Below are 13,091 nucleotides of genomic sequence, written 5' to 3' on the forward strand. Positions count from 1 at the left end.
AGCAGATGTTGTTCTCCACGTTAACACAAGGAGAGCTTGTCTTGTGTTCTTTATTTAAACTTTACATCCAGCTAACAAGCACACACCAGGCAGCTCTCTTTTCATGAGCCTGCATTGGGGTGTGAAGGGTGACCTTGAATTCATCAGGCAAACCCGCACACTTACGTAACAATAGATGCTGCTCCACGTACACGGCTCCTTTCACAAAACAATTCATTTTAAACTTTTCTGTTTGATCACTTACTTCAACACAACTAACCCTCCAGAAAATCGACCGGTTTCAGTGTCTTTGCATTTTTGAAATTGTTCGGCCACTCTGTGTTTTTCTGGGAGTCGAACAGGCCAGAAAGCTGAAGGACCTTGAGACTGAATTGTTCTTGCAGTGGCATTGGTGTGTCTGACATGTCATTACCTAGTGAGCTCAATGGCTCTGTGCTGGGGGGTTTGCAGCCCTGGACTGGAGTTCTCAGTAAGCTGTTCCATTTCTAGGAGGGCAAGTTAGATCACAGGCAAGCCAACAGTCTGTAAGCAGGTAGATTCACAGGCATAGTCTTCTCCTGGCAAGGCATTATGTCAAGGAATCACTGGACCCTCTGGCAGGTTTTGTGGTTTTGGCTCAGGTACAGCCCTCTTTCTGTTTTAACCTCATATGATCTTGGGGCAAACTGCTGTATGGTTTCAGCCCAATCTCCCCAAGTGTCAGGCCCATCAGTAGAAATCTAACCACTTCTCCTGGCTAAAGTACCTAGCAGTCTTCGTGTAATGATCCTATTTCTATCCCTTCTACCTTCCGTTTCTCTTGCTGAAGCAGAGTTTTTCACAGTAGCATCTGACCCAGCTCATGTCAGTGATAGGAGGCTGGATGAGAAGCAGCTCTGGTCTGATTCAGTCAGATAATTCTTAGCTTCCTATTCTGTAACCCAGGGGTCGGCAGCCTTTCAGCAGCGGTGTGCCGAGTCTTCATTCATTCACTCTAATTGAAGGGTTCGCATGCCGGTGATACATTTTAACGTTTTTAGAAGGTCTCTTTCTATAAGTCTATAATATATAACTAAACTATTGTTGTATGTAAAGTAAATAAGGTTTTTAAAATGTTTAAGAAGCTTCATTTAAAATTAAATTAAAATGCAGAGCCCCCCGGACCGGTGGCCAGGACCCGGGCAGTGTGAGTGCCCCTGACAATCAGCTTGCGTGCTGTCTTCGGCACGCGTGCCATAGGTTGCCTGCCCCTGCTGTAACCTCCAGTCCATGTTCTCTGCAGCGCCTTTCTCCTTCCCATGTTTCCCCCATCTGTACTGACTGTTGTTGATGCCTTCTCTCCACCCATAACTCCTCTGCCCCTCTCTCCCATAGTCCATCCACTAACTCTTAACTTTGGTGCCCATCCAGCATCCACATCCCCTTGTTTCCAGCATGGTACCTCTGTAGAAAATCAGACCCCGCACAGATAACTCTATCCTGTCTTCCTTCAGTTCTGCCTTCTTCCTTGACAAACAGGATTGCATCTTCCTCACTAAGGGTATGTCTACACTACGAAATTAGGTCGAATTTATAGAAGTCGGGTTTTTAGAAATCATTTTTATATAGTCGATTGTGTGCGTCACCACACAAAATGCTCTAAGTGCATTAGCTCGGCGGAGTGCTTCCACAGTACCGAAGCTAGCATTGACTTCCGGAGCGTTGCACTGTGGGTAGCTATCCCACAGTTCCCGCAGTCTCCGCCGCCCACTGGAATTCTGGGTTGAGAGCCCAATGCCTAATGGGGCAAAAACATTGTCACGGGTGGTTCTGGGTACACGTCATCAGGCCCTCCCTCTGTGAAAGCAATGACAGACAATCATTTTGTGTCTTTATTCCTGGGTTACCTGTGCAGACGCCATACCACGGCAAGCATGGAGCCCGCTCAGCTCACTGTCACCGTACGTCTCTTGGTGCTGGCAGACGTGGGACTGCATTGCTACACAGCAGCAGCTCATTGCCTTGTGGCAGCAAACGGTGCAATAGGCCTGATAACCATCATCATCATGTCCCAGGTGCTCTTGGCTGCCTCAATAAGGTCGGTCAGGAGTGCCTGGGCAGACATGGGTGCAGGGACTGAAATAGGAGTGACTCAACCAGGTCATTCTCTTTAGTCCTGCCGGCCATTGTATTGCACTGTCTTCTGGTGAGCAGCCAGGAGATGAGGGTGGCTAGCAGTCCTACTGCACCGTCTGCTGCCAGCCAAAGATGTAAAAGATAGATGGAGTGCATCAAAACAAGAAATAGACCAGATCTGTTTTGTGTTCGTTTGCTCCCCCTTCCCTCCCTCCATGAAATCAACGGCCGACAATCGTTTCGGTGAGGTCTGTCAGGGGCACCTTGAAAAGCTTAATGGAGATTCAGTCCTACCTGGACTACCAAGGGGAGGGATAGCTCAGAGGGTTGAGCACTGGCCTGCTAAACCCAGGATTTTGAGCTCAATCCTTGAGGGGACCATTCTGTGTGACAGTTGTTTTTGTTTCTCCTTGATGTAAAACCACCCCCTTTGTTAATTTTAATTCCCTGTAAGACAACCCTGTAAGTCATGTCATCAGTCGCCCCTCCCTCCATCAGAGCAACGGCAGACAATCATTCCGCTCCTTTTTTCCGTGCAGATGCCGCACCATGGCAAGCATGGAGCTCGCTCAGATCACTTTGGCAATTAGGAGCACATTAAACACCACTTGCATTATCCAGCAGTATATGCAACACCAGAACCTGCCAAAGCGAAACCGGGCAAATAGGTGACGTCAGCGCGGTGACGAGAGTGATGAGGACATGGACACAGACTTCTCTCAAAGCACGGGCCCTGGCAATGTGGGCATCGTGGTGCTAATGGGACAGGTTCATGCCGTGGAACCTTGATTCCTGGGCCCGGGAAACAAGCACAGACTGGTGGGACCGCATAGTGTTGCAGGTCTGGGATGATTCCCAGTGGCTGCAAAACTTTCACATGCATAAGGGCACTTTCATGGAACTTTGTGACTTGCTTTCCCCTGCCCTGAAGCGCCAGAATACCAAGATGAGAGCAGCCCTCACAGTTGAGAAGCGAGTGGCGATAGCCCTGTGGAAGCTTGCAACGCCAGACAGCAACCAGTCAGTCAGGAATCAATTTGGAGTGGGCAAATCTACTGTGGGGGCTGCTGTGATGCAAGTAGCCAACGCAATCAAAGATCTGCTGCTATCAAGGGTAGTGACCCTGGGAAATGTGTAGGTCACAGTGGATGGCTTTGCTGCAATGGGATTCCCTAACTGTGGTGGGGCCATAGACGGAACGCATATCCCTATCTTGGCACCGGAATACTAAGCCGGGGAGTACATAAAACGCAAGGGGTACTTTTCAATAGTGCTGCAAGCACTGGTGGATCATAAGGGACGTTTCACCAACATCAACGTGGGATGGCCGGGAAAGGTACATGATGCTCGCATCTTCAGGAACTCTGGTCTGTTTCAAAAGCTGCAGGAAAGGACTTTCTTCCCAGACCAGAATATAACCATTGGGGATGTTGAAATGTCTACAGTTATCCTTGGGGACCCAGCCTACCCCTTAATGCTATGGCTCATGAAGCCGTACACAGGCAGCCTGGACAGTAGTCAGGAGCTGTTCAACTACAGGCTGAGCAAGTGCAGAATGGTGGCAGAATGTGCATTTGGACGTGTAAAAGCGTGCTGGCGCAGTTTACTGACTTGCTTAGACCTCAGCGAAACCAATATTCCCATTGTTATTGCTGCTTGTTGTGCACTCCACAATATCTGTGAGAGTAAGGGGGAGACGTTTATGGCGGGGTGGGAGGTTAGGCAAATTGCCTGGCTGCTGGTTACACACAGCCAGACACCAGGGCTGTGTAGAAGAGCATAGGAGGGCACGGTGCACATCAGAGAAGCTTTGAAAACCAGTTTCATAACTGGCCAGGCTACGGTGTGAAAGTTCTGTTTGTTTCTCCTTAATGAAACCCCCTCTCCCCTTGGTTCACTTTTTCCCTGTAAGCTAACCACCTTCGATCACCGCTTGCAGAGGCAATAAAGTCATTATTGCTTCACATTCATGCATTCTTTATTAATTCATCACACAAATAGGGGGATAACTACCAAGACAGCCCAGGAGGGGTGGTGGAGGAGGGAAGCACCGGGTGGGATGGTGGAGGAGGGAAGGACAAGGCTATACAGCACTTTAAAACTTTAAACTTATTGAATGCCAGCCTTCTGTTGCTTGGGCAGCCCTCTGGGGTGGAGTGGCTGGGTGACCGGAGGTCCCCCCCCACCGCGTTCTTGGGGGTCTGGGTGAGGAGGCTATGGAACTTGGGGAGGAGGGCGTTGGTTACACAGGGGCTGTAGCGGCAGTCTGTGTTCCTGCTGCCTTTCCTGCAGTTCAGCCATACGCTGGAGCATGTTAGTTTGATCCTCCAGCAGCCTCAGCATTGCATCCTGTCTCCTCTCATCACGCTGCTGCCATCTATCATCTTCAGCCCTCTCTTCAGCCCGCCACCTCTCCTCGCATTCATTTTGTGCTTTCCTGCACTCTGACATTGTCTGCCTCCACTCATTTGTCTGTGCTCTGTCAGTGTGGGAGGACAGCATGAGGTCAGAGAACATTTCATCACAAGTGTGTTTTTTTGGCCTTCTAATCTTTGCTAGCCTCTGGGAAGGAGAAGATCCTGTGATCCTTGAAACACATGCAGCTGGTGGAGAAAAAAAAGGGACAGTGGTATTTAAAAAGACACATTTTATAGAACAATGGGTACATTCTTTCACGGTAAACCTTGCTGTTAACATTACATTCATAGCACATGCTTTCATTCCAAGGTCGCATTTTGCCTCCCCCCACCGCGTGGCTAACCCACCCCTCCCTGTGGCTAACAGCGGGGAACATTTCTGTTTAGCCACAGGCAAACAGCCCAGCAGGAACGGGCACCTCTGAATGTCCCTTTAAGAAAAGCATCCTATTTCAACCAGGTGATCATAATGATATCACTCTCCTGAGGCTAACACAGAGAGATAAAGAATGGATGTTGTTTGAATGCCAGCAAACATACGCTGCAATGCTTTGTTATGCAATGATTCCCGACTACGTGCTACTGGCCTGGCGTGGTAATGTGTCCTACCATGGTGGATGGAATAAGGCTGCCCTCCCCAGAAACCTTTTGCAAAGGCTTTGGGAGTTCATCCAGGAGAGCTTTATGGAGATGTCTCTGGAGGATTTCCGCTCCATCCCTAGACACGTTAACAGACTTTCCAATAGCTGTACTGGCAGCGAATGCCAGGGCAAATTAATCATTAAAAATGTTTGCTTTTAAACCATGTATACTATTTAAAAAGGTACACTCACCAGAGGTCCCTTCTCCACCTGGCAGGTCCGGGAGGCAGCCTTGGGTGGGTTCGGGGGGTACTGGCTCCAGGTCCAGGGTGAGAAACAGTTCCTGGCTGTCGGGAAAACTGGTTTCTCTGCTTGCTTGCTGTGAGCTATCTACAATCTCCTCCTCGTCCCCAAAACCTGCTTCCGTGTTGACAGAGTCAAAGCCCACGGTTGGGGTAGTGGTGGCTGAACCCCCTAAAATGGCATGCAGCTCATCATAGAAGCGGCATGTTTTGGGCTCTAATCCGGAGCAGCCGTTTGCCTCTCTGGTTTTCTGGTAGGCTTGCCTCAGTTCCTTAAGTTTCACGCGGCATTGCTTCGGGTCCCTGTTATGGCCTCTGTCCTTCATGCCCTGGGAGATTTTGACAAATGTTTTGGCATTTCGAAAACTGGAACGGAGTTCTGATAGCACGGATTCCTCTCCCGATACAGCGATCAGATCCCGTACCTCCCATTCAGTCCATGCTGGAGCTCTTTTGTGATTCTGGGACTCCATGGTCACCTCTGCTGATGAGCTCTGCACTCACCTGCAGCTTGCCACAGTGGCCAAACAGGAAATGAGATTCAAAAGTTTGTGGGCCTTTTTTTGTCTACCTGGCCAGTGCATCTGAGCTGAGAGCGCTGTCCAGAGCGGTCACAATGGAGCACTCTGGGATAGCTACCAGAGGTCAGTACTGTCGAATTGCGTCCACACTACCCCAAATTCGACCCGGCAAGGCCGATTTTAGCGCTAATCCCCTTGTCAAGGGTGGAGTAAATGAATGGATTTTAAGAGCCCTTTAAGTCGAAAAAAAGGGCTTCGTCATGTGGACGGGTGCAGGGTTAAATTGATTTAACGCTGCTAAATTTGACTTCAACTCCTAGTGTAGACCAGGACTAAGACTCAAACCTTGAAACTCTGTTGCTTATTCAGCACTGGTGATTCCCTCATAAAATCTTCCCCATGCCCCATATTTCCTTCCTCTCTGCACAGGATCTCTCTGATGTCTTCGAGAAGACAAGAGCTGACCAGAAAGTGGAATTTTCATCCCACAGACAATTTGAGATTTCAGAAAATAACTGTCTCAATTTGGAATTAAAAGAAAAAAACTCAACATTTTTCATGGCACAGAAAACTCTGAAAAATTCCATTTGGGGAAATCTGAAATGGAATTTCTCAGCTCCCTGGCTGCCCACCAGGAAGGCTTTTGTCAGGTTCTTCCTGGGAGCCATCTTTTCAATTTCCCCAGCAGAAAATTGAAATTTTGGGGTGAAACTGAAATTTTCCCACAGAAAATTTTGATTTTACAAAAAGTTCATTTTCTGTTGGACAATCTTTCCAAAGGAAATTTCCAGACCAGCTACAGAGAAGATTGATAAGGTCTGTCCCTCCTTCCCCAGCACCTTCTCACTTTCCCTCAACACTGACCTTTGACACAGCTGATCACTCCCTCCTCCTCTCTTCCCTTGACGTTAGTGATACCAGTCTCTCTTGGTTCCCTTCCTATTTCTCAGATTCCTTCTTTCACATCTCTTTTGCTGGTTCCTCCTTCTCCCCACTTACAGCCTCTGTGCTGAGGAGGGGGCCCACGGGGCTGGATCCCTGCACTTCTCTCTACACCCTTTGCCTGGGTGACCTTAACCATTCCCATGGCTTTCACTATCCTCTCTATGATGATGACGACTCACAAATCTACCTCTCCCCTCACAACATCTCCCACTCTAGCCAGTCCCATTTCAGCTTGCATCTCTGACATCTCGCCCTGGATATTTCTCAGACAATTACAACTTTACATGGGTAAAAGAGATCCACTGATTTTCTCTCCTAAACACACTCCTCTTCCTCCTGTCTCTGTTACTGTTGGTAATACCACCGTCTTGGTTTTCATTCCAGCTTGCAGCCTTCAGGTCACTATCAACTCTCCCATTCATCTCACTCTTCCCTTCCCATCTAATCCATGTTCAAACCTTGCTGTTTGTTCTTCCACTCCTCGTCCAAGACATGACCCTTTCTCTCATTCCCAACAGCAAAAACTCTTAACTCATGCCCATATTATGTACTGTACCATCTTGATTATTGTGATCTCTTCCTGCCTGGCCTCCTCATCACTCACATTACCCCCCGCCCCTGTGGCCCTCTAGAACATAGCTGCAAAAATGACCTTCATCGCTATCAGTCTGGTCATGTCACCCGCTTCTTTAAAACCCTGCGCTGGTTCCTCCTCCATTCCATCAAATATAAGCTTTATCTGTTTTTCCCATAAGCATCCTCAAGTCTTTCCACATATTATGTGTCTGGAACACCCTTCCGACTTTAATGCATGCAACTATTGCCTTATCCTCATTTAAAATTCACCTCTTCTTGTGATGCCCACAGTAAGCAAGTCAACAATGTTCAAAATTTTTACTTCTTAATTGCATGACCATATTGCTGTAACTCACATCCTTCCAAGCCCCAGGCTTTCCCTAATGCTTGACACCTTTACCTTGTGTCATGTAAATTTATATTGTAAATTTTTAAGGGCCAGGATGGTGTATTTTTTTTTAATAAAGCATCTAGTAGGATTTTGGGTTTAAATTAATAAAGTTTATTGCTTATATTTCTTGAGTTCTGGGTAAAAAGAAGGTAGAGCAATAGGCTCCTCAATATGGAAATCCAGCTGAACCTTGGGAACCAACCAAGAGAAATAAAGAAAAATTCATTATGCCTGTGGAAAATTAGGCAATGCTAATATACAATTCATACTGAAGGAAAAGATCTAAAAGCATGTCACAAACTAGTATTATACACATTAGCACTTAGATAAATCTAGGCATCATTGTGGACAGCTCAATGAAGACCTCTGCTCATGGGCATCAGTGCTCAAAATATCAAACAAAACATTAGAATGTGCAAAGAATGGAACAGAAAATATGACAATGTGATTGTGTGAATCAGTGGTATTATAGTTACTAATTTGTATTACCTTGCACCTCAGAACCCCTAGCTGTGGGCCAGGACTCCATTTTAGTCAGCCCTGTACAACCACAGAACCAAAAAATGGGCCCTGCCCCGAAGAGCTGAAGCCTGGAGTTAGGTGTTGTGATGCACAGCCTCACAGTATCTAACTTTTAGGTGCCCAGAAAAACCCAGGTGATTCACAAAGCCTGAGTTAGGCGCCCAGGGTCCCTATACACGGAATGGCATATCCAGTTCTGGAATCTGCATGTCAAGAAGGATGTGGGTGTGAGGGTGCCCCCCCATAAGGTTTTATGAAAATATGCTTATGAATGTATATATGACATAACTGGAATATGTTTTATGCCACATATGCTACGTAACATATCTCTGTAAAGGTTATGATCTACTGAATACATTCCTCCTATTTGTATGCATGTATCATTTTTGTACTTGAAGTTATGAATATTGACTGTATACTTGCTTGATTTCTAAGTAAGCTTTCTAAGGCATTTGGTCAGCTTCTTTCGAAAGGAATTTGCGAAGTTAAATGCCCAGTCAAGAAACACTTAAGGAACAATGGGTCTTGGAATGTTCCAATCCACATAAGAAGTCTACTTGAGGATGTTCAAGGTAGCATGTGAACCACGGCTGCTACCTGTAGTTCTGAGTCATGCAGGGACATGTGACTGGCCCATGTGACTCCAAAATGCCATATGTAGCTGGGATTCTACACGGGGGAGGGAGGGGTGTCCACCCACAAGAGTAAGTCTATTTAAATCCCGGGGAGACCCCTCCATTTTGTCTTCAGCTGGCTAAAGAGGGAGCCTCTCCACCCCCAAGGATACCTGAAAGAAACTGGAACAAAGGACAGTAACTACAGGGGGTGTGAGTGATTGCTGGACCCAGACTAGAAGGAGACTAGTCTGTAAAAGGAAGCTTACTGGGTAAGGATTTTATCTGTATTCAGTTTTATTACTGTACTAGACTTAGACTTGCATATTTTATTTTATTTTGCTTGGTAATTCACTTTGTTCTGTCTGTTACTACTTGGAACCACTTAAATCCTACTTTCTGTATTTAATAAAATAGCTTTTTACTTATTAATTAACTGAGAGTATGTATTAATACCTGGGGGAGTGGGGGAGGGGGAAACAGCTGTGCATATCTATCAGTGTTATAGAGGGGGAACAATTTATGAGTTTACCCTGTATAAGCTTTATACAGGGTAAAGCAGATTTATTTGGGGTTTGGACCCCATTGGGAGTTGGGCATCTGAGTGTTAAAGACAGGAACACTTCCTAAGTTGCTTTCAGTTAAGTCTGCAGCTTTGGGGCACGTGGTTCAGCCACTGGGTCCGTGTTGGAGAAGACTGGCGTGTCCGGCTCAGCAAGACAGGGTGCTGGAATCCCAAACTGGCAGGGAAAGCAGGGGGAGAAGTAGTCTTAGCACATCAGTTGGCAGTTCCCAAGGGGGTTTCTGTGATCCAACCTGTCACAGTGGGCATCCTGGAGAGAGTTCAAAGGAGGGCCACAAAAATTATCAGGGCTAGGGAACAAGCCATATGACGTGAGGCTTAAGAAGCTTGACCTATTCAGCTTCTCAAAGAGAAGGTTGAGTGGCGATTCAGTCACTCTACTCAGGGACGAGAGCAGATAGTGGCGGCTTTTCAACCTTGCTGACAAAGGCATAACAAGAAAGCTGAAGCGGGACAACTTCAACCTTGAAATAGACCCACTTTCCTAGCCGTGGGGTTGAATAATCATTGGCACAGTGTACTGGAGAGGTGGTACTTACAGTACATGGAAAGTTGAAGACAAGATTGGATCTCTTTCTGAAAGTGAAAGCTGTACTTTAATCCAGTTTCCGGGACAAGTTCTGTGGCCTGTGTGTGGTGGAGGGTCAGGCTGGATGGTCATGGGTAGGCTCGGAAGCATTACAGGTTTATTGGTAAATGTCAGTAAATACTGATTTCACCACACACAAACTAATGAAAAAATTATTTCCCTTGATAACAGTTGAAATTTACAGACAGGCAAAATAAGAAAAATGCTGCTTGAGAACTTATTAGAGTTTGATTTAAGGATATTTTCCTTGTATATTTTGGCATGCAACATTGATTTGTGTTTTAATGATTATAAAGCTTTAATTTTTTGAATCTCATAGTCTGTCATTAAATAATTATTTTCTGACTACCTCCCACAAAATTTCCTGTAACTGAATATTGAAATTGATTAAAAATGCTTTAAAAAAAATCCATGGATCGTATCCCTTGAAATTATAAGACAATAAAAATCTAATTCTGCTGAGCCTACTCATGGTCATCTGATCTGGCTTTGGAATTTGTGAATTTATGAATCCCCCAGTTCATCCCCTTCCTTTGTGGGTCATGGGAAAAAGAGGATTGCATCTATTGATGCAAGATGGTAATAACATTTGTACCTCTGTATGACAACCTTTGGTGAAAAGCTGACATCTATAAACTTGGCGACTCTATCTGGGACCTTTGCTGCCATCATCCAGAATTCACTCCTTGTCTCATTTTGACATAGTTAAAGTCTTTTCTCCACAGGACCGGGAAACACAGAGATACACTCTAGCATGTGGTAATTATTATGTAGCATCACTTTGACACCTGATAACCTAGTAGTACATAGCAAACTTAGTCTTAGAGTTAATAAAAATAAAAGTATCTTATTTATTGTACTAAGAACAAATATAATCTAACATGGAACTGGAAGTGTTAAAGAAATAATTTTATGTACAGAAACCGTTCCTCTTACCTGTCTGTCTTGAGCATCTCATTTATTTACAAAGATATTGTGTTGTGACCCATCTGTGTGTCACGTCATCTCTCACCACCAAACCTTGTTGCTGGGTGACTGGGATAGTTTTGGAGTCCCCCATCTTGTCTCCGGAATTTCTCCCCACCAAAGCTCATCATGTGGGAAATGTTTTTAGTTAGTGATACATACAGTCTCTTCAGAGCCCTGCTAATCCTTCTTCTGTTAGCCCACCTCTTCAGGCAAGGACAGCCAAGACTGTCTCCTGGTACCTTGTGACTGCCCTGTGACCATTCCCAGATCCCCCTCTCTCAAGATCCATTCTTGCAATTCGCTCCAGGCTTGACCAAGCCCCCCAGAGTCTCCACTCCCTCTGGGGATGTCACTGCTGGTGATGTCTTACTTATGTTAACTGTAATGGTTGTTCTAGGAGATGTGGGTGCAGGTGTGTATTGCACTGGCTCAGGTATGCATGAACTCAGTACATCCAAGCCAGATATTTTTGCCTACAAATACACATTGGCACAATACACATTCCCTTTTGCCCCTCATAGCCACTCACATCGCTATTTAAGGGAAGTGCTGCTCAGATGCCTCTCAGTTGCTTTGCTCCAAAAGCCAAAACTGGAGACTCCAGTGCAGAGAGAATGGAGGGAGTCTGCACCCACATCTCAAAGAGCAACAATTCAGATGAGTAACCTTTCTTCTCTGAGTGCTTGCAGACGTATATACCACTCAGGCGACTCACAAGCCACAATGGAAGGAGGCGGGGCCTGGAGTCTACTTAACCAGTGACTGCAGAACTTCTTTTCCAAAAAGTCTGCATCTTACCTAAATGCAGTAGTAATAATGCAGCGTTTGGTAGAAGTCTGCACACAGGACCGTGAAGTGGCCCAGCAAATGTCCAGTATGAAAAAACTAGAGAAACTCAATGGAAGGCGCTTGGGCCCTCGTCAGATGAGCCACCGAGTCTCTCTGGAGGTGTGGTCTGGGCTGGCCTATATGTTCCATCTGGAAATTCTCTGGGCTGGGACTACTTGGCTCTTCATCCAGTGTACACAGGACAATCTCCCACGGTTCCCAGAGTGAGTGACAGCCCATCTGCTCTTTGGGGAAATGATGTCATCGGAAGTTAGAAGGGACCCCTGAGGAGCTGAGGAACAGAGACAGTGGACATTTGTCTTTAAGGGCAACCTACAGTCTCAGTTCTATTGAAAAAATGGGACACTATTTTGAACGAGGGAAAAGTTCTTCATAGAATTCTCTGTAGCAGATACTTCAGAAGCTTTCAGTTATGAAGAAAAATTGCAAAAAAAAATATTACCCTTTTATTCTTTTACATGTTTCTCCTTTGCACAAGAATTCTGAGAATTCTAAGGATTTGGAAAGTATGAAGCATCTACAAACAACCTTTTGATTTTGGACAAAGTTAAGGCTGTCATGATCTGACTTGCAGACTCAAAGACCAGAAGGGACCATTGTGATCATCTAGTCTGACCTCCTGCACATCACGGGCCACAGAACCTCACCCACCCACTCCTGTAATAGACCCCCAACCTCTGGCTGAGTCATTGAAGTCCCCAAATCATGATTTAAAGATTTCAAGTTACAAAGAATCCACCATTTACACTAGTTTAAACCTGCAAGTGACCCATGTCCAGTGCCACTGAGCAAGGCGGAAAAAGAAAAAAAAAAGTCAATCCGGGGTCTCTGCCAATCTGACCCCGGGGAAGCTTCCTTTCCAACCACAAATATGGTGATCAGTTGGACCCTGAGCGTGTCAACAAGACCCACCAGGCAGATACCTGGGAAAGAATTCTCTGTAGTAGGTCAGAGTGTCCCATCGCTGCCTTTTAGGGGTATTTACTACTAGCAGTCGCAGATCAGCTACATGCCATTCTAGGCAGTCTCATCATATCATTCCCTCCATAAATTTATCAAGCTCAGTCTTGAAGCCAGTTAGGTTTTTTGCCCCCTCTGCTCTCCTTGGAAGGCTGCTCCAGAACTTCTCAGCCCTTCC

General features: G+C 45.9%; 2 protein-coding genes across 2 annotated transcripts in view; one reads left to right on the plus strand and one right to left on the minus strand.

The window, feature by feature from the left end:
* CIMIP2A (ciliary microtubule inner protein 2A) overlaps positions 1–13,091 on the plus strand; it is a gene marked incomplete at its 3' end in the record, with an annotated part of 72,867 nt that overhangs the window by 45,621 nt on the left and 14,155 nt on the right. The window lies entirely within an intron of this gene.
* LOC311532153 (uncharacterized protein) lies at positions 4,100–7,873 on the minus strand. The gene is made up of 2 exons (XM_084650371.1): positions 5,345–7,873; positions 4,100–4,697 (listed from the first exon to the last, which is right to left on the minus strand). Exons 1-2 carry the CDS (start codon positions 5,865–5,867, stop codon positions 4,309–4,311), a joined length of 912 nt encoding a protein of 303 aa, XP_084506497.1. The 5' UTR covers positions 5,868–7,873; the 3' UTR covers positions 4,100–4,308.

This window comes from Lepidochelys olivacea, assembly GCF_965140295.1.
Source record: "Lepidochelys olivacea isolate rLepOli2 genome assembly, chromosome: 16".
NCBI lineage: Eukaryota > Metazoa > Chordata > Testudines > Cheloniidae > Lepidochelys > Lepidochelys olivacea.

What these genes read in the sequence shown, in the direction of transcription:
- LOC311532153 (XM_084650371.1), bottom strand. Translation starts at nt 5,867, where the DNA reads ATGGAGTCCCAGAATCACAAAAGAGCTCCAGCATGGACTGAATGGGAG. An exon ending in AGGTGGAGAAGGGACCTCTG is followed by an intron (nt 4,698 to 5,344) that starts GTGAGTGTACCT and finishes TTTCTCCACCAG; the next exon opens with CTGCATGTGTTTCAAGGATC.